The sequence below is a fragment of the Hemitrygon akajei genome, chromosome 14, assembly GCF_048418815.1.
Source record: "Hemitrygon akajei chromosome 14, sHemAka1.3, whole genome shotgun sequence".
NCBI classification, from domain to species: Eukaryota; Metazoa; Chordata; class Chondrichthyes; order Myliobatiformes; family Dasyatidae; genus Hemitrygon; species Hemitrygon akajei.
Genome location: NC_133137.1, coordinates 51,922,431 through 51,947,771, shown reverse-complemented (window position 1 = coordinate 51,947,771; position 25,341 = coordinate 51,922,431). Strand labels below are relative to the sequence as shown.

The window sequence follows — 25,341 nt, the reverse complement described above, 5'->3', positions numbered from 1 at the left end:
GTGTGCTCTCTAAGTCACTATAACCAACAGATCAATGTGAGATCAGTCTACAGTCCATATACGTTACACCAGATATTTGTAAACTTTATTTTGGGGTACATGCAGTATGATCATCTGCCAAAATGCATGCTTCATGGCTAACACCAACACACAAACTGCCATCTAACACAAGAATGCTATTGATATGGAATACCACCTAAGCTTCCAGAACTGCAATAGCAATATCAGCCAGGGTCTTGAAAAATTCAGCATCCATTACAACTACGTTTTTCCCACAACCACCTGGTCTGTAGAGATTGAATTGATGGTGATACCGTCACTTTGGAGAGCTCAGGCCAAGTCCTTGCAAGTGAACCAGGAAATAGTTTGTTTCAACCTCCCAAGGGTGTGTAGATCTATTCCCATATTATATCAGACATTGGTTCAGTTACCCACCTCTTTCCCCCTTCTCTGCAATCAAAACGTGTTGATTCCCAATTTTTCCCAACTCTAAAGGTCATTGACTTAAAATAATGGCAGTATCTCTCTACAGATACTGCCTAACCTGCCAAGTGTTGCCATAATTTGTTTTATTTCAGATTTCCAACATCTGCTTTTTGCTTTACTATATGAGAGTGAACACATTTCCAGACTACGCATTTCACTGTATGTTTAGATGTTTCGACGTACATGTGACAAATAATGCCAATCTTTAGTGTTTAACATTCAGGCTGTAGAAATAACAACTGGGCCATGTAGTACTAGGCAATGTCTGACCTATTACCTTTGACCCTCAATGGCATTCTCATTGCCATGTTCTCCACCATCAATAACCTGTAGTTATCATTAACCAGTCACATAAAATACTGACGTTACAAGAGCTGCTGCTTAGCAGTTCTAACAGCCCAACTAGCCATCATACAACTACACATCTTCAACTGCAGTAATATGAATGGAAAAGGGAAGTTGGGACATTATAGAGGGCAGTGGAAGAAAAAGACGAGACCAACTAGCTGTGACACCACCATTCCTATTCTTATGTCTTGATGAAGGGTCTTAGCCTGAAACTCAGCCTGGCCTGCTGAATTTCTCCAGCATTGTGTGTGTTACTCTGTTCTTTGTCTCACTTTCAGTTCCCCTCCCCCACACCCTTCAGTTAATTGTCTTTTGTCTTTACTTTCCTTTTCCTCCTCCTCACACCCAAGTATTTTTCTGCATTTCTGCTCAAACTTTTCCCAGCTGTCTTGGAAAGGAAGCTCAGAACAGTTTTATTTCATGCACCAATTGAATACTTCAATTTCGGGGAGACCTGTTTGGCTTCCATCTGCCAGGTTAATCCAAGCAGGTTTCGGATGGTGAATCCTCTGGGCTAAATCTTCGAAGAAAAGGTGAAATCTGTATACTCAACATGCATTTAGCTGGAGAGTTTAATTATGCTTGCTTCTAGTGCTCCAGACCAATGAAGAATCTAAGACCTTAAGACTTAATCTAATTTTGTTACTTTCAGTCCATCTGGTCTGCTCCACCATTCCATTCAAGGCTGATTTATTATCCCTCTCAACCCTTTTCTCCTGCCTTTTCACCGCACTTAAACCAAGAACTTATCAACTTTTGCTTTAAGTATACCCAATGAGTGTCCTCCATAGCTGTCTGTGGTAATGAATTCCACAGATTTACCACACTCTTTAAAAATATTCCTTCTCTTCTATTCTGAGGTTCTGCCCTCTGGTCTTAGACTCCTCCACTATTGGAAATATCCTTTTCATGCCCATTCTATCTAGGCCCTTTAATATTTGATAGGTTTCAATGAGATCCACCCTCATTCTTTTAAACTCCAGTGAGTACAGGCCCTGAACCATCAAACACTCCTCATAAATTAATCCTTTCATTCCCCGAATCTTTCTTGTGAACTCCTCTGGACTCACTCCAACGCCAGCACATCCCATCTTAAATAAGGTGCTCAAAACTGCTCACTTTACTCCAAATATCATCTGACCACTGCTTTATAAAGCCTCAGCATTACATCATTGCTTTATATTCCAGAACTCCAGAATTGGATGTGAACATTGATTTGATGAGTACCCTTTGGGAAGCATATCAATGATAGAATGCTCTGATAGCCCTGGAGGGGAAATTAGGCCGGGGACAGAACCTCTCTTTCTGTCAAGTGCTTCCTTTGGCTCTTTTGAACATTAAGCTTATGCTGAATAATTAGTTTCTTGATCTTTAAATTGGAAGGCGAGAAAAATCAAGGGTTAACGAGGACCAGGACTATGGCATCTTATATTGTTCCTTCAAGGAACAGAGGCAACACATACAAAATGCTGGAGGAACTCAGCAGGCCAGACAGCATTTAAAGAAAAGAGTAAAGAGTTGCCCTTTCAAGTCGAGACCCCTTAACATGACTGGGAAAAAAAGATGAGAAGTTGGAGCAAGGTGAGGGGGTGGGGAGAAAGAAGCACAAAGTGAAACCAGGAGAGGAGGAGGGGGTGAAATGAAGAGCTGGGAAGTCAAGAGATAAAGGCTGGAGAAGGGAGAATCTGATGGAAGAAAGGGACAGAAGACCATGGAAGAAAGGGAAGGGGGAGGAGCACCAGAAGGTGATGGGCAGGCAAGGAGATAAGGTGAGAATGGGAGACAGGAATGGGAATGGCAATAAGAGGGTGGGCAATTACTGGAAGTTTGAGAAATTGATGTACAAGCCATCAGGTTGGAGGATACCCAGATGGAATATGAGGGGTTATTCCTCTATCCCTAGTGTGGCCTCATCACAGCAGTAGACTGTAGGCCATGGACTGACATGTCAGAACAGAAGTGGAATTGAATTGGGTGGCCACCGGGAGATCCTGCTTTTTCTGGAGGATGGAGCATTAGTACTTGGCAAAACGGTCTCCCAATCTATAATTGATGAACAGGAGGCTTCTCCATTCTCCAGCCATTTCTCCCTTTTTCCTCTTTCACCTACCAGTTTCCCAGCTCATCACTTCACCCCCCCCCCAACCCTTCTCCCAGTTTTGCCCAACACTTCCCACCTTGTGCTTCTTCCTCCCCTCCCCTACTTTCTTGTTCTAACTTCTCATCTTATTTTCCAGTCTTGATGATGGGACTCAGCCCAAAATGTCACCTATTTACTCTTTTCCATAGATGCTGCCTGGCCTGAGTTCCTCCAGCATTTTGTGAGAGTTGCTTGGATTTCCAGCATCTGAAGATTTTCTTGTCTTAGAGGAACAGAGATGTGTTAACTGTCAGGAAGCATTTGAACAGCAGCTTTGGCTTATTTACAAAGTTATCAGTGAAGCATTGTTGGCATCAGGTTTGAATAACCAATATATTAGGTTCAGGAAACACACTGACAGCAAATGTTTAAAAGGTCAGAACAAGATTGGATCATTTATTATTTGATTTAAAGTACATTTTTTTGTCAAACCCATTATGACAAATACCAGACAAACTTCTAAAAACTTCTATAAAACTGGCCACTTGTCAGTTCTGTGGAGCATTAATGAGCATGCCCAGGTCAACACATTTAGAAGGATTCAGAGAAATCTCATTGACAAAAGTATAATGTAAAAAATGTGCACCTCAAGCTTTACAACCTTACAAAATGTAGTTAAAATATATTCCAGGTAACTAAACACAAGAGATAAAACCCATCAAGCTGTTGGCACTGAAGTATATCATATTTTCAGCATGATAAATAAAGAACAAATGTTTAAAAAAAGCTTAGTTACATGCACAAGAGCCCCAGGGAGCAGATCAATTTGTTACTCAACTGACAAGAGTTAAGCCAATTTAATAACATAAAAGTGGACACTCAAGGAATACTGGCACTTCAATGAAATAAAGCATACACATTTTTCTCCGTCACAATCTAACAGCCATCAGTTCCATTAAGCAAATTTTGATAAAAGTACTGATAAAAAGAAAGCCTAATAATTTAGTGCAATGTACAAAAAATACAAAAAATAATCAGGTTTTATTTTTCCAGCTAAGCCAACATCTTCCACAGTTAATCCTATTCACATAATTAAACACTTCTTCTTGGTTTTGTTTTTCTTCTTTTTCCCATCTTTACTCATTTTTTCTTTGTGCTTCCGGATTTCACGAACTAGCGTGTAGAATGCATCGTCAACACCCTGTAAATTAAACACAAAAATCAGATCATTTGCTCTCTTAGAAGTTGGGTATCTCTTTTAAACTGCAGCTTGCCTTTTCTAATTAAGTGGGATTGTAAACTCGGCCAGATCCATCATGGGCACTAGCCAGAGGTAATAAATCTGACTCAGGACTATGACTTCGTAACGCAGGAGCAGAATTAGGCCATTTGGTTGATCGAAACTGCTCCACCATTCCATCATGGCTGATTCATTATCTCCCACAACCCCATTCTCCTACCTTCTCACAGTAACCTTTGACACCTTATATTTTTTCTCTCATTGTAGTAAATTATCATATTTTTTATGTACGGCACAAAATAAATGTCACAGAATATGTCAGTAATAAGAAACCCGGTTCTGATTCAGGAGTCTGCCTTCAACACAGCAGTTCCCTTTTCCTGCAAAGGCTGGACTGACAAATGTAAGTATGCAGCACAGCTTTTTTTTAAACCTTCTTTAAAAGTGGTTAGTTTTCTGAACTCAAAGCATTAGCAGTTAGAAAGGACAAAAAAAACTTGTTTTTTTCCCCCCAGTGAGTTCAACCTGGAGCTTTTTGGTGTCCAAACATGAATCACTGAAGGATACTTGACAGCTATGGTAGGAGTTGAACCTCCCTCAAAGTAAACCAAGCGATATATGTGACAACCAGATGGGCTCAATGCCTTTTATGCTCTATTTGACCAACAAAACATGGAGGCACCTTCACAGCCCCTGATGACCCTGTGATCTCAGTCTCTGAGGCTGACCTGAGAACACCCTTCAGGAGGGTCAACCCATAGAAAGCATCCCATCCAGAATGGGGTACCTGGCTGAGACTAAAAACTGGCTAATCAACCTGCTGAGTGTTTACTGATACCCTTAAGCTCTCTCTTCAGCAGTCTGAGGTTCCCAAGGGCTTCAAATGTACCAGTGCCTACCTGTCTCAATGACTATTGGGCAGTAGCACTCAATGTGATGTGATGAAGTGCTTTGAGAAGTTGGTGATGAAACAAATTTACTCCAACTTGAAGAGCAACTTGTCACAATAGGTCAACAGTGGATGCAATTTTATTGGCTTTTCACTCAACCCTGTAATGCCTGGACAGTGAACATCTGGATGCTCTTCACTGACTACAGTTCTGCATTCAACACTATAATCCCCTCAAAACTAATCAATAAGCTCCAAGATCTAGGCCTCAACACCTACTGTGCAAATGGATCCTCAATTTCCTCACTTGGCGACTCCAGTCTTTTCGGATTGGCAACATCTCCTCCACAATCACCATCAGCACAGATGCACCACAAGGCTGTGTGCTTAGCCCCCTGCTGTACTTGCTTGATACTTATGACTATGTGGCTAAGTACAGCTCCATTGCAATACTTAAGTTTGCTAACTACACCACCATCATGGACGAATCAAAGGTGGTGACAAATCAGCATATAGGAGGGAGATTGAAAACCTAGCTGAGTGGTGCCAGAACAACTTCTCACTCAATGTCAGCAAAAGCAAAGATCTGATTATTGAATACAGGAGGAAGAAAAACGGAAGTTCATTAGTCAGTCCTCATCAGGGGTTAAGAGGTGGAAAGAGTCAACAAATTCCTTGACATTATAATTTCAGAGGATCTGCCCTGGCTCCCAGAAGGCAAGTGCCGTTACAAACAAGGCATGGCAGTGCCTCTGCTTTCTTAGAAGTTTTCGAAGATTCAGCATGTCATCTAAAACTTTGACAAATTTCTACAGGTGTGCAGTGGAGAGTATACTGACTGGAAACACTAGTACCCTTGAATGGAAGGGACCACAAAGGAATAGTGAATACAGCCCAATTCATCACAGGTAAAGCCCTTCCCACAACTGATCACATCTACAAGGAAAGCTGTTGCAGGAAAGCAGCAACCATCACAAGGACACCCACCATCCAGGCCATTCTCTCTTCTCACTGCTGCCATCAGGAAGGAGATACAGGTCAGGTCCGACACCACCAAGTTATTACCCCTCAAACATCAGGCTCTTGAACCAGAGGTGATAATGTCACTCACGTCAACACTGAACTGATCCAAAATCTATGGACTCATTTTCAAGGATTCTGCAACTCATGTTCTCAATATTTATTACTTATTTATTATTTTGTTTGCTTTTATTTTCTTTGTATTTGCACAATTTGTTGTTTGTACATCGGTTGTTTGTCCGTCTTTGTGGTGCAGCCATTAATTGACTCGATTGTGTTTCTTTGTATTTATTGAGTATATCCAGAAGAAAATGAATCTTAGAATAGTATATGGTGACGTATATGCACTTCAATAATAAATTTACTTTGAACTTGATGGGAATGTGGGGAATAATAAAGACTTGGCAAGCTGAAGGGTTTGTTTCATACTCATTTAATAAGAAAGGCAGTGGAGAAATAAAAACGATTAGATTAATTGCCAAAAAAGATTCCAGAGGCTTGATTATCAACCCCAGAATGGAAAAATATTGACTTTTTAAGATAGGGCTGTTCCCCAGCTCCAAGGTTTCATACCCATAGGACACAGGGAAAGAAAGATCTTCAACACAGCTCCCAAGTATAAAAACTTTGTGTTAACATTTTTATTTCCTTAGACAAAACTAACTACACTTAAATACATTTTAGATTACTTGAAATTTAGTAATACCCAAATATATTTAATAAATAATGTACCAACTTTAGTGGAACTCAATGTGTACAAGGTCAACAGGATTTGGGGGGAAAATGTCATTGAAACCTATCAAATGTTGATAGAGTGAATGTGGAGAGGATGTTCCCTATAGTGGAGGGAGTCTAGAACCAGAGGGCACAACCTGAGAATAGAGGGACACCGCTTTAGAACAGAAATGAGGAGGAATTCCTTTAGCCAGAGAGTGGTGAATCTGTGCAATTCATTGCCACAGACGGCTGAGGAAGCCAAGTCATTGGGTACATTTAAAGCGAAGGTTTATAGTTCTTGATTAGTAAGGGCATCAAAGGTTACGGGAAGAAGGCAGGAGAATGGGGTTAAGGTGGATAATAAATCAGTCATGATGAAATGGCAGAGTAGACTCAATGAGCTAAATGATCTAATTCTACTCCTGTGTCATGGTCTTATGTGCTCATGTTGCACGTGTGCTGGTGGACTGCCACTTAATTAATTGAGCCATGAAGTTTGCAACAGGATTTATCTTTGGGGAAGGGATCAACAACACTTCCATGGAAAGGTAAATGTACATATTTATGCAAATAAAAATGTTTCCACTGTTTATAAGGGCCTGCTCACTGGCAGCACTCACAATATGCCTAATGTGTCAAAGGCACCAGCTAAATGGAAACTAATGCTACAGACGGAAACTGCAGTTAAACAGTTTCAGGATCAGTTCAACTCTCTCAATTGTGCCATTCCTGTACCTCACCTTATTTCTTCAATCTCTTCTGGCCTTGTAGTCTCATAAGATCTCTCTGTTCCTTTGAGTTTAGTCATAAACACAAGGGATTCTGCAGATGTTGGAAATCCAGAGCAACACACACAAAATAAAAAAATAAATAAAAGTACTGGAGGAACTCAGCAGGTCAGTGTCTGTGGAGAGGAATAAACAGTCAACATCTGAAGTGTAGACTATTTATTCCTCTCCATAGATGCTGTCTGGTCTGCTGAGTTCCTCCAGCACTTTTTGTGCATTGCCCCTTGATTCTAATATTTATATTCTGTGTGAATCATTTCAGCAACATAACCCTACAACCCCCTCCCTCCCCATCTTCCACCTTTCTCCTCATTTTATACTTCAAAGTTGAACATCTCTTTTTGTAATCATGGCTCTGCTCAGCTTTTTAAACTATTCCATTTTTCTCCCACTGTGTCCCACATTTTAGTGGGATATTGAATTCTGGAATGCTGAAGTTAACTTAGCATGTTGCAAACAGTTTCACTATTAGTTGACCAGTTTTTCTTTCAACATATTCTACAAGTAATTTTTGTGCTCCACTTTAGTTACATGATGAACCAGAAAAACTTGGGATTCCTATGCTTTTGCGAAGGAGAAACTGAGATTGAACAGGTCTTTAAATTATCAAAAACTGAGTTAACAAAATAGCTTACCATGGATATAGCTTTAAGCTGACTGAATTTGGTGAGAAAAATGGTGTTATCATCAAATAACTGATTTGGAACCCTGCCCAAAGGGCAGTGAAAGCAGATTCAACAACAAACTGGATGGAAATTCATTTACATACAGATGAAAAGGAAATGGGGGAGAGGAAGTGAAGCTAAAAACCTGTTCACCTTTGTGCTTTATGATTCCAAATAAGATGTGTTCTAACACTTGGCGCACCATAGTAGCATAGTGGTTAGTGCTACACTATTACAGCTCCGAGCATTCCAGAGTTCCGAGTTTAATTCCAGTGCCACCTGTAAGGAATTTGTATGTTCTCCCCGTGACTTCCCCAGCTTGGGTTTACTCCCACAGACCAAAGGCGTACTGGTTAGTAGGTCACTGTAAATTGACCTGCGTTAAAATAGGTGGGTTTTGGCCCAGAAAGGTGTGTCCCATGCTCTATCTCAAAATAAAATGATAAATAAATACGTTATCAAAAGGGACGAATTTGTGCCAAGCATTCTACGATGACCCTTTTAAAAACTGGATCTTGTGATTTGAGATATACAACTTACCACGTCACATCACAATACACTTAAAGGGCACACAGCGGGTCGTCTTCTCTTCAACGTTGAGTTTTCTCAACCTATACTGGCGAATCTCACGTACCAGTGTATAAAATGCATCCTCCACTCTCTGCATTGCAAAATACAACTCCTTCAATGATCACTCAGATAAGAGACAAGCAGAAGTTCATGAGGAGCCAACCATAATGAACTTTAGATTTTGCACAAATTTCAATCAATCTTTGGAAAAATTAATTGGACTTCCAATAAAATTTTGATTTGCAATTGGTATAAACACATTCAGCGGTATAAGGAGTTGTAATTTTAGTCATGCAGAGATTTAAAAAGTTTAGCACCATCACCATAAGAGTACAGGATGCAGTGATCATTGGATTTTAACTTATTGAACAGAAAGAACGAGCATAGAGGGGTTTTTGAAGTGGTAAAAATTCAGAGGTTAACCAAAAATGATCGATTCCCACTGTACTGTAATCATGGACATTCAGTATCTTTGAAGACAAACTCCAAGCAACAATCTTGCACTCAACTTCAGTAAGACTATGGAATCAATTGTGGACTTCAGGAAGGGGAAGTTGAGGGAACACACACCAGTGCTTATTGAGAGGTCAGCAGTGGAAAGGATGAGCAGTTTCAAGCTCCTGGGTGTCATCTCTGAAGATCCATCCCAGGCCCAATATATTGATGCAATTATGAAGAAGGCGTGTCAGTGGCTGCATTTTATTCGGAGTTTGAGATGACTTGAGACAAAGCACATTGAAAAAAAGCATGGCAATATGCTTGTAACTTCTGCCTGAAGTAAAACTGATGCATTTTGTGCAAACAAAAAAATGCAGTCTCTTCAAAGTGTAACATTAAGTAACATTGTAATTGGACCTGATCTAAGCAATTTTCATATCCTATAAATTTCATGTAAGCCAGTGCCAGATTGCTGTGACTTGGGAGGATTTTATGAACAGGGCAAATATGAACCAATTACCGAAAAGGCAGACTTTTAAAAGTACCACTTTGAATCCTATTTATACTTTTTATTTTATAACAAATTTGTTTGTTTTTTGTTTTAGTTTATTTAGGATAATGGTTGATTCATGATGTTTCATTGTGATGGGGCAAAAAGGAAAAAAGGTGTTGAGAAATTTCCTGAGACCAAACTGCTGCACATCTTATCAGTTATTTTAATCAGGGCACAGAGTTCTGAGGCAACACGAGTGAATCTGCAGATGGTGGAAATAAATAAAAACACAAGTTCTGAAGTTGCTCACAATACCGATGTGGATAGGACATTGCGTCAGCTCCAGTACTTGGGTTAGATCATTTCTCTGGTTCTCAGACCTCTGCTTCACACCAACTCACCTGTCTCGTTTTTGCTGACGTTTCAATGAATGGAATTCCATAGCTTCGTGCTAGATCCTGTGCTTGTTTTGTGTCTACGGTTCTTGCAGGTAAATCACATTTATTTCCCACTAGAACCATTGGAACATCATCTGAGTCTTTGACCCTCTTAATCTGTTCTCTGCAAGGAAACAAAATATAATTTTTACTGCACAATTCACCACTTTAAATAGATCTAGCTTTAAGTTTAGTACTCAATATTGTGGTAAGAATGGAAGAAAAGCAGCAACGTTAATAATGGGATGAAGGCATACAATTTTCCAATCAGTATGTAATCAGCATTTAGTCCTACTCTCCCACATAAACCACCTCCTCTTGCCTTATGTTGCAGAACTGTGAAACTTCCACAGATACAGCTGTACAATGAAAAGGCCAACTTAGTACTGACCTGAGACTAAAATCTGGCAATGGTTATTTCATTTCAATAGGAACTAGATGGAAAATGACTGATTCATTGAACTTGAAATACCTGGATGAGCCAGAGACAGATACAGGGAGTCATTCTCATTATAGCTCTACCCAAAGCCAGTTGTGACATTAACGTAATGCTGAGGCTTTAATGCGTTGGTCAGACTGACCTTGGAGAATTGAGAGCAGTTTTGGGCCCCTTATCTAAAAAGGATTGGAGAGGATCTAGAGGAAGTTCACAAGAATGAAAGGGTTAATGTATGAGCTGCATTTGATGGCTCTGGGCCTGTACTAGCTGGAGAGCTTACTAGAATTGGGTGGGTGGGGGGGGGGGGGGTGTATTTCATTGAAACCTATCAAATATTGAAAGGCCCTGATAAACTAGACATGAAGTGGATGTTTTTATAGTGGGGGGAGTCTAGGACCAGTGGGCACAGTCTCAGAATACAAAGATGTCCCTTTAGAACAAAGATCAGGAGGAATTTCTTTGCCAGAGGGTAGCCATTATTTGGAATTCATTGCTACAGATAGCTGTGGAGGCCAAAGCACTGAGTATATCTAAAGTGAAAGTTGATAGGTTCATGATTAGCAAGGCCATCGAAGGTTACAGGGAGAAGGCAGGAGAATGGAGTTGATGAGCAAATGGCCTAATTCTGCTACTATGTTTTATGGTCTAACTACCCAATCCTCAACAAACCAGAATGGTTTTTTTTGTGTTAATGAAACAATACCAACATTTACAATACTTAAATCCCAGGGCAAGTATGGAAATGATACACATAACCTAAAACAAGTAACACAAGAAACTTTTCTCAAAGAACTTTTAATTAGTTACACTTGTTTCACAGAGTGCAATAAATGTTCCTTTTGAAGTTTATGACCAATCTCTGTTAATAAAAGACACTTAGGAAACTTTCCCCATTTTAAAATGAGTTTTGGTGTCAAATTCAATGGAGTAACACTTTAAAAGTGGAAGATCACATCCCATTTCAAAACCCACCTATAATGATGAATATCTTCAAATGATTTAGAGTTATTTATTGCAAACACACATAGGAAGCCCTCGCCTGTCCTCATGTACTGATCTCTCATAGCACTGTACTCCTCTTGACCTGCTGTGTCGAGAATATCTAAAAGACATGTTTCTCCATCAATTACAACTTGTTTCCTGTAAGAATCCTGAGAACAAACCAAATGAAAGAAAGGTTAGATCATTTAGTGCAATTTCCTTAAAAACATTAATTTGCTATAAGAGGAACCCAAGGGTCCATGATGCAGCAAGTATTAGATGATCCCTAGGTTCACAATACCATCTGGATAGCAGCAGAGGCAGAAAGCCAACAAACTCCAACCCCACCACTAACTACGGAGATGTAAATAAAGCAACAATTTAATGTCGGTTAGGAGGTTATTCTTGTATTTGAGATACGAACTGTATCAGATCAAATGCAAGAACGAGGCAAGTGTGCATGCGGCCAACTGACCACATGGTGAACTGATTGAGCCTCCTACACGTGGCAGGCTTTCTCCTTTTCCATGGACTTGGGAGTGCACATGTTCTTTCCATCCCAGCAGATCTGGTTTATAGCTCCTGCACTGCAAGTTGCCCAGCGTAAACCATGGCTAACATGACTCAATAAAAACATTTAATTCTACTACTCTAATGTCACGTTTGCTCTGTGCATATGTAACGAGGTACAGCAAAATAAATCAGGAAACAGCGAGATTACATAAAACAGTGCAGTAGCTACATGAAAAATGAGTTAACTACAAGGAGCAATTGCTGTTGCACAGATTCAGGCGTGTCTGATTGCCTGCCCACTGTGACTAAAAGAGCCACAGCTCCATCCACCCTACCAAAGAGGCACACAGAACAACTACTACAGAGACATGGAACTGTCAATGCACATCAAGAGCAAGATGTAGCCAGTATAGGGAGAGTGGGCTCAGCTCAACTGTCTGAACTCCCTCTATAATTAAAGTTGTGTTCGAAGCACATTGCAAGATCCGAGCGAGTAAACCAGGCATTTACGTCAGCTCTGAGATCGCCGATCGAGACAGGTCAGCAGAAAAGGTCACTGGCTTCAGTCTACCACCACTGCAGGACAAAGAAGTGGGCAGGGGAAAAGAAAATCACTGCAGACATTACCCACCATGCAAACTGCATTTTCCAAAAGCTCTCTTCTATAAAACACCATAGGGCTAATAAAGCAAAACATTTATGCCATCATAAAAATTTCAATCATTCTAGTTCGTCACCTCCCCTGCCCCACCCTCACTTCCCTCTATTTATTATCTGAGTTACTGCACTGTTAACACTTTAAACCACTTTTTATACTGGTTTAACTTTACCAAGGGTAAATCATGCTTGACTAATCTGTTGGAGTTTTTCGAGGATGTAACCAGGAAGTAAGACGGGGGAGATCCAGTGGATGTAGTGTACCTCGATTTTCAGAAGGCATTTGATAAGGTCCCACATAGGAGATTGGTGGGTAAAATCAAAGCTCAGGGCATCGGGGGGGAAGACATTGACACATTGACATGGATAGAAAACTGGTTGGCAGATAGAAAGCAAAGGGTAGCAGTGAATGGGTGTTTCTCGGAATGGCAGGTGGTGACTAGTGGGATGCTTCAGGGCTCGGTATTGGGACCACAGCTGTTTACGATTTACGTCAACGATTTGGATGAAGGCATTGAAAATAACATCAGCAAATTTGCTGATGATACTAAGCTGGTGGCAGTGTGACATGTGATGAGGATGTTAGGAGAATTCAGGGTTACTTGGATAGGCTGGGTGAGTGGGCAGATACTTGGCAGATGATGTTTAATGTGAATAAGTGTGAGGTTATCCACTTTGGGAGTAAGAACAGGAAGGCAGATTATTATCTGAACAGTGTAGAGTTAGGCAAGGGAGAAATACAAAGAGATCTAGGAGTCCTTGTTCATCAGTCACTGAAGGTGAATGAGCAAGTGCAGCAGGCAGTGAAGAAGGCTAATGGAATGTTGGCCTTTATTACAAAGGGAATTGAGTACAAGAGCAAGGAAATCCTCTTGCATTTGTACAGAGCCCTGGTGAGATCACACCTGGAGTATTGTGTACAGTTTTGGTCTCCAGGGTTAAGGAAGGACATCCTGGCTGTAGAGGAAGTGCAGCGTAGATTCACGAGGTTAATTCCTGGGATGTCTGGACTGTCTTACGCAGAGAGGTTAGAGAGACTGGGCTTGTACACGCTGGAATTAAGGAGATTGAGAGGGGATCTGATTGAAACATATAAGATTATTAAGGGATTGGACAAGATAGAGGCAGGAAATATGTTCCAGATGCTGGGAGAGTCCAGTACCAGAGGGCATGGTTTGAGAATAAGGGGTAGGTCATTTAGGACAGAGTTAAGGAAAAACTTCTTTTCCCAGAGAGTTGTGGGGGTCTGGAATGCACTGCCTCGGAAGGTAGTGGAGGCCAATCCTCTGGATGCTTTCAAGAAGGAGCTAGATAGGTATCTTATGGATAGGGGAATCAAGGGATATGGGGACAAGGCAGGAACCGGGTATTGATAGTAGATGATCAGCCATGATCTCAAAATGGTGGTGCAGGCTCGAAGGGCCGAATGGTCTACTTCTGCACCTATTGTCTATTGTCTTACAGTGTAAATACATGCTGGCATTTATGTATTTAGGGACACTTCATTCCACATCCTTACTTTAACCTCTAACTTTATTTTTATATATTCTATATAATTGCTGAATATTCTGTTTTTATTGCATGCTGTGCCAACACACCACAGCAACCTCCTAATACAGTGGCTTCTGGTTAATTTGGACACATTGGGGGGGACATCACGTGATGACGTAGGATCGAGACGCAGGGACCCAGCTCTCCCGTAAAAAGTTAATAAATTAATGTTTAAATGAAGAAAAGTTAGTCAATACTCTCTAAAAGTTGCTTATAAACGACTCCGGACTGTGTCAAGCTATGCCTCAAGGAAAGAAGATGAAGAAAACTAATACCGGGAAGACTACGCAAGCTGGAACAAGAGCGAGGCCCACGTCTACCGAGGAGCCGCGATTTCAGGTACATTGTATCGCCGGTGATACTGAACAGGAGACGGTGGCAACGCTTGCCACTTCCAAAGGAAAAAACCATCGTGAACTGCGCAAACGCGAAGGATGGACCATGCGCAAACAGGAACAAAAAGAACTACAAAGCCCAGCTACCACTGCAACTGAAAGTGATAGCGAATCGGAGGGAGAGTCAAATCTCTCGGAAGGATCAGCTGAAGGAGGTAAAAGTCCTTCTAGAAATATAGAAAAGACTTTGAGGCAAATAATGCGTAAATTAGACACATTAAAAGTAATTAAAAATAACCAAAAAAAACTCGAAAAAAAAATGACCAATATGGAGACTATGCTTGATAAAATGACAAAGAGACAGGAAAAAATGGAAAAAAGAATTACGGACTTGGAAACTACAACGGAAGACATGGTTGAAAGAATGGACAAAATGGAAAAGGAAAATACTGCTTGGACATCAGAAAGAAAACAATTTATGGAAAAAATTGATAAGCTTGAAAATCTCAGTAGACGAAATAATATTAAAATTGTTGGACTTAAAGAAGATATAGAAGGAGAAGATCCAATAAATTTTTTTCAAAAATGGATCCCTAAAAAATTGAAAATGGAAAGAGAAACTCCAATTGAGATTGTATGGGCGCATAGATCTTTAAGGTCAAGACCTCGAGCTGACCAAAACCCACGATCAATTTTGATAAAATGCTTACGATACCAAGACAAAGAAAAGATCCTGAAGGCCGCTGCCCAAAGTGCCAAAAATAGAAACGGGCCACTGATGATAGCAGGGAAACCAATTCTTTTTTATCCTGATATAAGTTACAACCTGTTGAAGAGAAGGAAGGAATTTAACCCAGCGAAAAAAGCCTTATGGGAAAAGGGTTATAAATTTACAATGCGTCATCCAGCAACACTGATAATTTTTTTGGAGGACAGAAAATTTCTTTTTTCCGACTATCGAAAAGCGGAGGAGTTTGTACAAGAACTTCCATCTATTCGCTAACTACACATAGAGGCTTCCAAACGTAATGGATTAAAGATGAAGATAGAACCAAGGAACAGAAGTGATGGACATTTATGGATATTACAGAAGAGAAAAGCAAAATTTTAGAAATACTAAATGAGAATAGTATTTTTTTTTTCTCTTCTTATACATATACTTTTTTATGTTGCGGGGGAGCTGGGAGGCTGTGGATCGGTTACTGCGGGATTCACGTGTGTAATCATGGCGGTTGCCATGACCCGTACAGCAGAGGGGGGTAATGTTGTGTCTTTTTTCCACAACATTAGTAGGGGGGTATTTTTTTTTTTTTTTTTTTTTCCTTTATATTTTAATTTTTTTCTATCTTTTTGCCTGGATGAATGGTGGGGACACACATAGCAACATGGAGACTTTTATAAAGATTTCCCAGGATACCACGAAAGTGGAAAGATTAGGTATTATTATAGATTGAAAAGAAAAAGAACTTTAACATATATTTAAAAAAAAAATGAGAACTCCGTGGAGTATGTGGGGATCTTCCAACATCCAGGCATTCCCTTTTTTTTTTCTCTTTCTTATTTTTTTAATAGGGATGTTAGGGGGGAGGGGTTAAGGGGAGGGGGCTGGGTAACACTTTTTTTTCATGCACATTTATTCTGTAACAATTTGAAAACAATAAAAAAAAAGTTTAAAAAAAAAAAAAATAAATAAAAAAAAAAAAAAAATTTGGACACATTGGTGCCAGTAGGCTTTGGCCCAATTAAGCGGCTGCCCCAATGATCTGAAATTTCAAGGAAATGGTTAAAATGATTTAAGACAGACAAGTTTAACTGAGTAACAAATTATGTATTTAAATGAAACGCAGAATAAATTGGAACGCTACCAATATTACTACAGTACTATAAAACTGTATTGGTTACTGACGGGGTAATTTGAGAATATGCTAGCGTATTCTTTTGATAACAGATCGACTTCATTACCTTCCTGCACGAAGTAATGTCGCAATCCAATAATAAATTTCCTGGCATCCTGCGTAGTCACTGGCCCAGGTGCAGCTGTGTCATCCTCACAACTTACTTCACCTTCATATTTGTGTTTGATACAAGGCTTTTACACCTCCCATGTCTTCATTTTCATGGTAACACTCAAAATGATTGCTGATTCATTCATTCTGTGTGGTTCCATTTTCACTCCCTGCCATTTGATATTTCCAAGCCTGAATGCTTAAAACCGGTGAGCAAATCAGTTTTGAATTGTCTTGCTGCTTATTTCTTGCCAACTCTGACAAACTATACTGCCTGTAATGGGTTAACCTTGCACTCACTTCCTTGGCTTTTGAAAATCATGTCAGATTTTCTTCAATTCCTTTGAGAATGCCGTTCACCAACTTTTAGCAATACAATATCTTTAAATTTTTTATGACTCCCATATCCATCTGCTGCACCAAGGATATTGTATTGGTAGGCATGAATTCTGGCAGGATATTTCTCAAACATTCTACATTAGGATGTGCTGCACAATTGTCAACAAGCATAATAATTTTGTTTGATATCCACTGTTTCTCCATATCCCAACTCATGAGCCATTTCTTAAAAATTTTGGAAGTACTCAATTGGTAACCTACCTTAAGGTTTAACACTTTTCCCCAATAACCAACAATTTCTTTTTATCAGTTCTTGACGTATTTGCACAGGAGTTATGCAATCCATTGCTTTCTTTAAACCCAACAGTGTTGCTTGTTTATAGCAAAGGAAACCGTCCGACATAGCATGATAAGAAAGGACTGTTTCATCATAATTGTAGATATCATCTACACAAAAATTTTTAAGTCAAGGAGTTTTGTAGATTTCCATGTTTCTGTACTAACACATCAGCAGCTTTCTTGCTTTTTGCTTTCTTGAATTTAATGTGGTGCCGACATTTCCATTGAGAAAACCAACCACCTGCTACTTTAAAATCTTTGTGACCCAGCTTCAAAGATAGCTCCTCTGACTTAAGTTTTCAACACTGGTCCACTAAAATGCACACCCTGCCCAGTTACAATGGAAAACTATTGATTGAGGGCCTCTTCAACATCTGGATCCTTTCCTTCACGCTTTTGATTTGGAATTTTCCCTGTTGTCCCTCTCGGAATGCCCTTTCTTCTCACAGTTTATCTTGCAGATGTACCAAGTGTGCAATGTAGATGTCGGCACTCTGCCAGCTGATGATGACTGGTGTTAGGCGGTTGGCTGTTAATTTGGTTCAGTAGGGCAATTTTTTCGGCTAGTGTCAAATCTTTCTGTTGCATTTTGGCAAGGGTCTCAAAAATGTTTTTGAAGTCAAAGATAACAAAATTATCAAAAATCACTGCTTTTTGAATTGGTGCCTGTCAACCCAATCGGATAACATAAAACAAGCACAAGCAACTGATACAACTGTTCACTCTAAGCACAGTGTGGTGTCTAGTGGCCACACCTGCACGACAGGCCATCTCCTGCCCCAACTAAATAGCATAATGTCCCAAAAAGAAAAGGGAATCCTGGCTATATTATTGATTTATTTTTGTTCTTTAAGAACTGTTCCAGAGAAGCAGTTGTCCTGATCAACCAATAGCCCAATTAACCGGAATCAACAGGTACATTTAATGACAGAGAAATGTATATGTGCACCAACTGTCAGCAAGTAATTACTTGCAGCTTAATAACCACCACAAACCAGAGAGAACAGGTTCAGCTACAATGATAAACCTGCTCGTAGCGGCATCACAGCAACATAGATTCAGAAAATACAGACAAATTATATGCAAGTTAAATGAGGCATCGAAGAAAAAAACTATATCAAACAAATTAGTGTATAAAAAGCAGACAAGTCCATAGTAGTGCAAGAGATGATCTATTACTGAGTTAAGACAGTGCAGGTCAGTTCAGAACAGATGGGTGTAGGGAAGTAGCTGTTCAAAGACAGGATGCAGAAAGGTCCAGAGAATTAATAAACATTACGTGTAAGATTAAGCAAGGTAAACGGGCCTTCATTCAAACATATCTCAGCAATGTAAACGACTCAAAATGCATTCTTCAGAGGCTGCGTTTGAATCATTGTGTTCAGTTTTGATCACCCTATGAAGCTATAAAGATGCAGAAGATATTTATGAGAATATTGTCAGGACGTTAGGGACTGAGCTATGGACAGAGGTTGAGCAGATTGGGACTTTATTCCTTGAAGCGTATGAAATCATGTAGGTTCAAATGAGCACAGTTCCCCCCCCCCAGAGTTGGGGAAAGACAGAACTAGAGGACACTGGTTTAGGGTGAGATTTAATAGGAACTTTTTCACTTAGATAGTTTTCAGCATATAGAAGCTGCCAGATGTGATGGTTGAAGCAGGTACATTAAGATTTAAAGGTACATGCACAGCTGCATGGACAGGAATCCCTGGTTAGTGCTCCATCATGGACACTAGCCTTCCCAGCATCAAGGGCACCTTCAAGACGCAGTGTCCTGAAGAAGCACTATTTGGACTGAGTCTCAGAGCCAGTACAAAACTCAGTCTGGTAGGCAGCAGTGAACCCTGCTCCCTCTCACAATCAGGTTTATTATCACCGGCATGTGACATGAAATTTGTTAACTTCTTATACTTTTGAGACTTTTCCACCTACAGCAGGCATCTCAAGATATTAGAAATAAACTATACCATCTCCATAAAATCCTCAATTTATTGGAGGGACAGGTAAACTTGGAAAAACTTTGTGGTTCTAAAGGGGCTTCAACTTGAAATGTCAATTCACTTTGATTTCCACAGGTGCTGCCTGACCTGCTGAGGCTTCCTGAATGTTCCGTTTTATTTCAGATTTTCTGTTTCTGCAGCCCATTTCTCCACTTACTCCTGCAACAGACACTCTTTTCTGCACTTCCTCAACGGAGAATAGGTAGACAGAAAAAAGATCACGCACAAAGCCTCCTTGAAGTGCAACAGCCCCGGACTCCTGACTACTCAAATTGAACAACCCGCTGAGACAGCACGAGAATCAATGCCATGCATCTGGACAGAGGTAAGTGGCAGAAGGAAGGTACTTCTCTCAAACTAGATATCCATTCACCCCGTGGGTCACCCCCTCCTACATCTGTTTGGGGGGGGGGCGAGTCTATCAGTCCCTTATTAACTGCAGAACATGCAAAATACTCAAGTGAACACAAATCAGAACGGTTGGAAAGTGGGCCAAGGAACAGCAAATGGAGTTTATTTTGGGTAAGTGAGAAGTATTGCATTTTTGAGAAGGTAAATCAGGAACCCTCTGGAAAATGCTATAGGGCTGTTAAGACAAAAAACTTCACATCCCCCGGGCAGTTAATCTGATCAACCATTCTAGTTAGTCCCATCTCCTCCCCCTGCACTGTAAACCACTATATATACCATTTACATTGCAAGCACATGCAGGTATTTATGCACACTTTATTCCCTATCCATACTTGAACCTCTAACTTTACATTTTATATAGTTCTTCATTCTTTCCAATTGTTGAATGTTGTTTTTGTTTCATGCTGTGCCAACACATCACAGCAAATTCCTAATACGTCTAAATGTATATGGCGAATAAATTTGTTCCTTGAAACAGCCTTGGGGAGTGTTGAAGGACAGAGTGACCTAGGATTCCAAGCATATGGTTCACTGATAGACAGGGTCATGAAGGTATGCTTGCCTTCAGTCAGGGCACTGAGTACAGGAGTTGGGATGTTATGTTGCAGTCGTACAAGACGTTGGTGAGGCCACATTTGGAATATTGTGTTCCATTTTGGTCACCCTCCTATAGGAAAGATGCCATTACGCTGAAAGGAATACAGAGGTAATAAATGAGGATGTTGCTAGGGCACAAGGAACTGAATTATGGAGAAAGGCTGAGCAGTTCCAAATACTTTTGCAGTGTAGGAGAATAAGGGATCATATTAGCCTTGTGTAAAACTGAGGGGCATAATAGGTTGCACGCACACAGTCTGTTTCCCAGGATTGGAATCAAGAATTAGAGGACATAGGTTTAAGGTGGGAGGAGAGATGTAATAGGAACGTGAGGGGCAACTTCTACTCAGAGAGTGCTCAGTATATGGTATGAGCTGCCCAAGCAGGTGCTTGAGGCTGGCACAGTAACATTTAAAAAGGTACTTTGGCAAGTATATTAATATTTAAATTATTAAAGTGCTCTTAAATATGAATTTCTAAGTTAATTATTATTAATATTATGGTCTTGATTATCAATTATTGTACCATTAAATATTAATATTTAAGGTAGATTAACATTTAAAAAGTGCTTTGACAGCTACACAAATAGGAAAGGATTAATAATTTTAATATTTAAATGGTCCTTCAACAGGTACATAAGTAGGAAAGGTTCAGAGGGATATGGGCCAAACACAGGTAAATGGGATTAGTTTAGAAAGGCATCTTAGTTGGCATGAATTAGATGGACTAAATGGCCTGTTTCCATGCTGTTTAACTTACTTAGATCACCCTTAATCCCGAGATATTGTTTAAGAACTGGCACTGCTCCAGTAACTAATACCTCAGAAGTGACATCAAAGCACTGCTGGAGGTGGTGAGCAGATGCCTGAGCTAATATCAAGTTATCCGACATAACTGACCAGCAGGCACCTGCCAGGTTAACCAAGCTTCCTCCGTACTGGGAAACATAGGAGGGAACAATGCAAGGAGCGAAAGAGCAGAATACAGGTGTCCCAAGAGTAGCACTGGATTATCCAGAGGTCAGAGTCTTAATCGCCCAAAAACTGTCAGGTTCTATCAGAACTTCTAACTGGAGAATCCAGACCACTAGGTTCAAGTACTTGGAGTAATTTGGCACATGGATGATAGTGAAACAGATGGGTATGTAGGAGGGAAGGCTTAGATTGATCCTAGAAGCATAAGGTCAGCACAACATTGTGGGTCAAAGGGCCTGTACTGTGCAGCAGAGTTCAATGTTCTCATTTTCACACTGATGTTGCAGTAATGAGGCATCTCCACTAGGGGGCCTCAGTTGCAGCAAGACCACCCTGACTGAAACAAACTGCAACCTTGTCCAGTAAGAGCCAGTATGTTTACATTTACACCCTTCACAGCAGTGGAGATTTTCCCAGCCAAGCATTCAGTACACAGAAAGTATACGTGAGAGGTGAAGATCAAACACCAGCGGTCTTGCAGCCATAGAGAGGCTCACCCATTTCATCCCTTGCAAGAATCAACAAGTATTAATAAAAATGAAATTAAACTAATCCACAAGCAAAAATGCTGATGAAATACTGTCTCACAAATTGTTTTACACTATTTAAGCAGTTGAAAGAAGTATCCTTGTATCTGAATTCACTCACAAAACCTGCCAAAGTTCCCGAATGGTTAGAGATTGAAAATCTGGTTGAATTGTGCCACAACAACCTCTTATTCAATGTCAGCAAAGCCAGAGTTGATGATCAGCTACGAGAGGAGGAAGCCTGAGCCCATGAGCCAGTCCTCATTGGGGGATCAGAGGTGGAGAGGGTCCGTAACTTTAAATCCCTTGGTTACCATGTGAGAGGATCTGTTCTGGGAGCGGCACACAAGTACCATCACAAAGGAGGTCCAAGCACCTCTACTTTTTTGGAAGTTTTGGCATGTCATTTAAAACTTTCACAAACTTCTATAGATGCACAATGGTTGCATCGTGACCTGGAATGGAAATACCAATGCCTAGTAAGGGAAAAGTCTACAGAAAGCAGCAACTACATTCCAGTCCATCACAGGCAAAGCACTCTCCGAATTTCAGCACATCTGCAAGAAAGCAGCATCCATCCTGAAGGACCTCCACCTTCCAGGCCATGGTCTCTTCTTGCTACCACCAAGCAGGAGGTACAGGAGTCTTAGGCCTCACACCACCAGGTTCTGATACTAACTGAAACCCATTCGTTCCCCCCACCCCACCTCACCTCCCTCATTGGAGAACCACTGTTGGAATCACTCTCTCTCATAGTAGATTTAAATCATGACTCCATCTGCCCACAGAATCAATGATCCCACAGCATTGTTCTCTTTTAAACGTCCTGCACAAGACATTTCTTTTAACATACCACAACCCCAACATTACTTTAGAAAGGTCTGATCACTCATCTCGTTATAGTTAATAAGATCGTGCTGTGCAGAAACTGGATAACACCTCTCTCTGCATTTCAACGGAGGCCATACTCAAAAAGTATTGACTAATTGGAAACTTTTTGGAGGAATAATGAAGTTTAAGGGCAAGACTGAAAATATAGCATCTCAAATATTCACCCTGTCCCCATCACTCAGTAGTTACATTAAGTATCTCAATGACGACTCCCCTCCAGCAATGGAAGTTTGCACTTGCCAGGTATGCTGGCATTTACATCCCTTATCAGATTCTTGATCCACATCAATAGCATCTCCCATTCCTGTTTCCTATCTATGCCTGCTGAACAAGGAGACTAGAAGTTGCCAAACCCAAACTTTCCTCCAGAATTGAGGGACAGCTTAGACATCTTGTTAACCACTGCCTTTCCTAGCTACTTGGTCCAGCTACCGAATGGTTTCCTTCAGGGAAAATATTGTCATCTCTTTTCAAAAATGTATTCTTTTGAAATTCATGATATGAAGGCTTCTCACGCCCTGCTCTCTTGAACCACTGCAGTCTGTGATGAGTGTATTCTCATGGTGAGTAATGGGTTTGATGCATCAGTGGCTATTTCAAAGGCCAGTTAAGAGATGACTACATCCGTGAGCCTGTAGTAACAGCCACCCAACCAACACAGGCCAACTTTTGTTTCCAAATGATAGCATTCTGGTGGGTAGTTTCATGGTCACCCTTACTGATCCTAGCTTTTAATTTCAGTTTTAATTAATTAATTATTCTCCTTACCTCCCCCCCCCCCCCCACCCACCCAGCCCAGATTAATTCAGGCATCTAGGCAGATACATTAGGGACATTTAAGAAACTCTTACAGAGGCATATGGATGATAGAAAAATAGAAGGCAACTTAGGAAGGAAGGGTTAGATTGATTTCAGAGTAGGTTAAAAGGTCAGCACAACGATGTGGGCCGAAAGGCCTGTACCGTACTGTAATATTCTATCACTACTTTAATAGCTTAACCACCTTGGACAGTTACTACACTTTCCTCCCTTCATTAGTTTAAAAATGTCTACCTTAAAAGCTCACTTTTTAATTATGCACATCCCCATAGTAAAAGAAAAGGAAACTTACTTCTATCGTGGGATCATATTCATCCACAAAGTGGTTCTGAATAAGTTGGATCGTCAGAGCACTTTTGCCTACGCCACCAGCTCCGACCACCACAAGTTTGTATTCGGTCATCTTCTCTGCTCAAGGGCAGACCTGTGCAAGGAAAAGGCCAGCCATTAGCATCAAATCACTGACATGGATGAAGTAAAAGCAATTCCGTAGGAGCTGAATAAGCTGCTGATGCAGTAACTACATCCAAAACTGTTTTCAAACACATATAGAAAAATGGAGTAATCCTTTGGAGTCAAGAATTCTTACTGTCTCACTTGTATGTAAAGCAAGGCCCACAAGAACATTTTTGAATTCCAAGGTAACACACACAAAATGTTAGAGGAACTCAGCAGGTCAAGCAGTGTCTATGGTTTGGAATACAAGGTTGAAGTTTCAAGTTGAGTCCCTTTAGTTAGTCCAGATAAACAGTCTTGGCCCAAAATGCCGAACGTTTAATTCCTTTCAACTGATGACTGCCTGACCTGTTGAGTTCCTTTAACGTTGTGTGTGTGGCTCTGGATTTCCAGAACCTACAGAATCTCATTTTTAACATTTGACTCCCGAGTTCCTCTCGGAGAAAAAGCAAAAATCATAATGGAACCTTGTGTAACAAGCAATGGCTAATAAGTCTCTCTTTTCTCAGTGATCCCAATATCACAAACCTGGTTTGCCATTGACAACCAAAACTCTACATACTGTACTCTGGATAGAATCACAGTCACAAAATGCCTCAAAGAGTCACCTACTGATCCAAGCTGCAAGACTGCTCAGAAAATGCTTCCAAACTGAGTATCAGCTCTGGCTCCGTAGCACTATCTGATGACAGGAGGTTTTAGAGACTTGAGCTTAATCTCCAGATTAACACGCACTTGCAATGTTGAGAAAGTACACACTTTTGAAAGGGACAACAAATGGGCACTACCATAGTAGTGTAGCGGTTAGTGTGACACTATTAAAGCTTAAGGCATCGGAGAAGGGAATTCAGTCCCAGTGTCCTCTGTAAGGAGTCTGTATGCCCTCCCCGTGGAATGCAAGGGATTCCCCCCGGGTGCTCCGGTTCTCTCCCACAGTCCAAAGATGGACCAGGTAGGTAATTGTAAATTGTCCTGTGATGAAGTTAGGGTTAATCGGGGTCGTCTGGGGCTGCATGAAGGGACGGAGGTCTACTCCATGCTGTATTGCTAAATAAATAACAATAGCCCATCTGAGCAGAATACCAAAGATCAAATGTCAACGCTTTAAATCAGGTAAGAGAGTTCTTACTCCAATGTTTCCCTTTCCACAAATGTCACAGAGTAAAACTGAATGTTTATTATCCAAACATTACTTTCTACTTTACAATGATTAAACTTCAAGAATTGAATCTGTAAAGCACATTGGGTTGCCTCAGGTCACAAATGCATAGATAAGGATGTAATGACATTTCTTACAACGCAATAATTTTGCTTCCTGCCAGTCGACATTTA

The 25,341-nt window shown here is 40.5% G+C and overlaps 1 protein-coding gene across 3 annotated transcripts in view; it reads right to left on the bottom strand.

The window, feature by feature from the left end:
- Window positions 1-3,341: 3,341 nt before the first annotated feature.
- LOC140738582 (GTPase KRas) overlaps window positions 3,342-25,341 on the bottom strand; it is a 53,475-nt gene continuing 31,475 nt past the window's right edge. The window contains exons 3-8 of one of the 3 annotated variants that reach the window (XM_073066059.1): window positions 23,846-23,977; window positions 11,583-11,761; window positions 10,136-10,295; window positions 8,782-8,894; window position 8,731; window positions 3,342-4,115 (exon numbers count right to left, since the gene is read on the bottom strand). In XM_073066059.1, coding sequence (XP_072922160.1) covers window positions 3,999-4,115; window position 8,731; window positions 8,782-8,894; window positions 10,136-10,295; window positions 11,583-11,761; window positions 23,846-23,956 — 681 coding nt within the window. In that variant the 5' untranslated portion in view covers window positions 23,957-23,977 and the 3' untranslated portion in view covers window positions 3,342-3,998. Of the gene's footprint in view, window positions 4,116-8,730; window positions 8,732-8,773; window positions 8,895-10,135; window positions 10,296-11,582; window positions 11,762-23,845; window positions 23,978-25,341 lie in introns of all 3 variants that reach the window. The other 2 variants (XM_073066058.1, XM_073066057.1) reach the window with 2 other exon arrangements.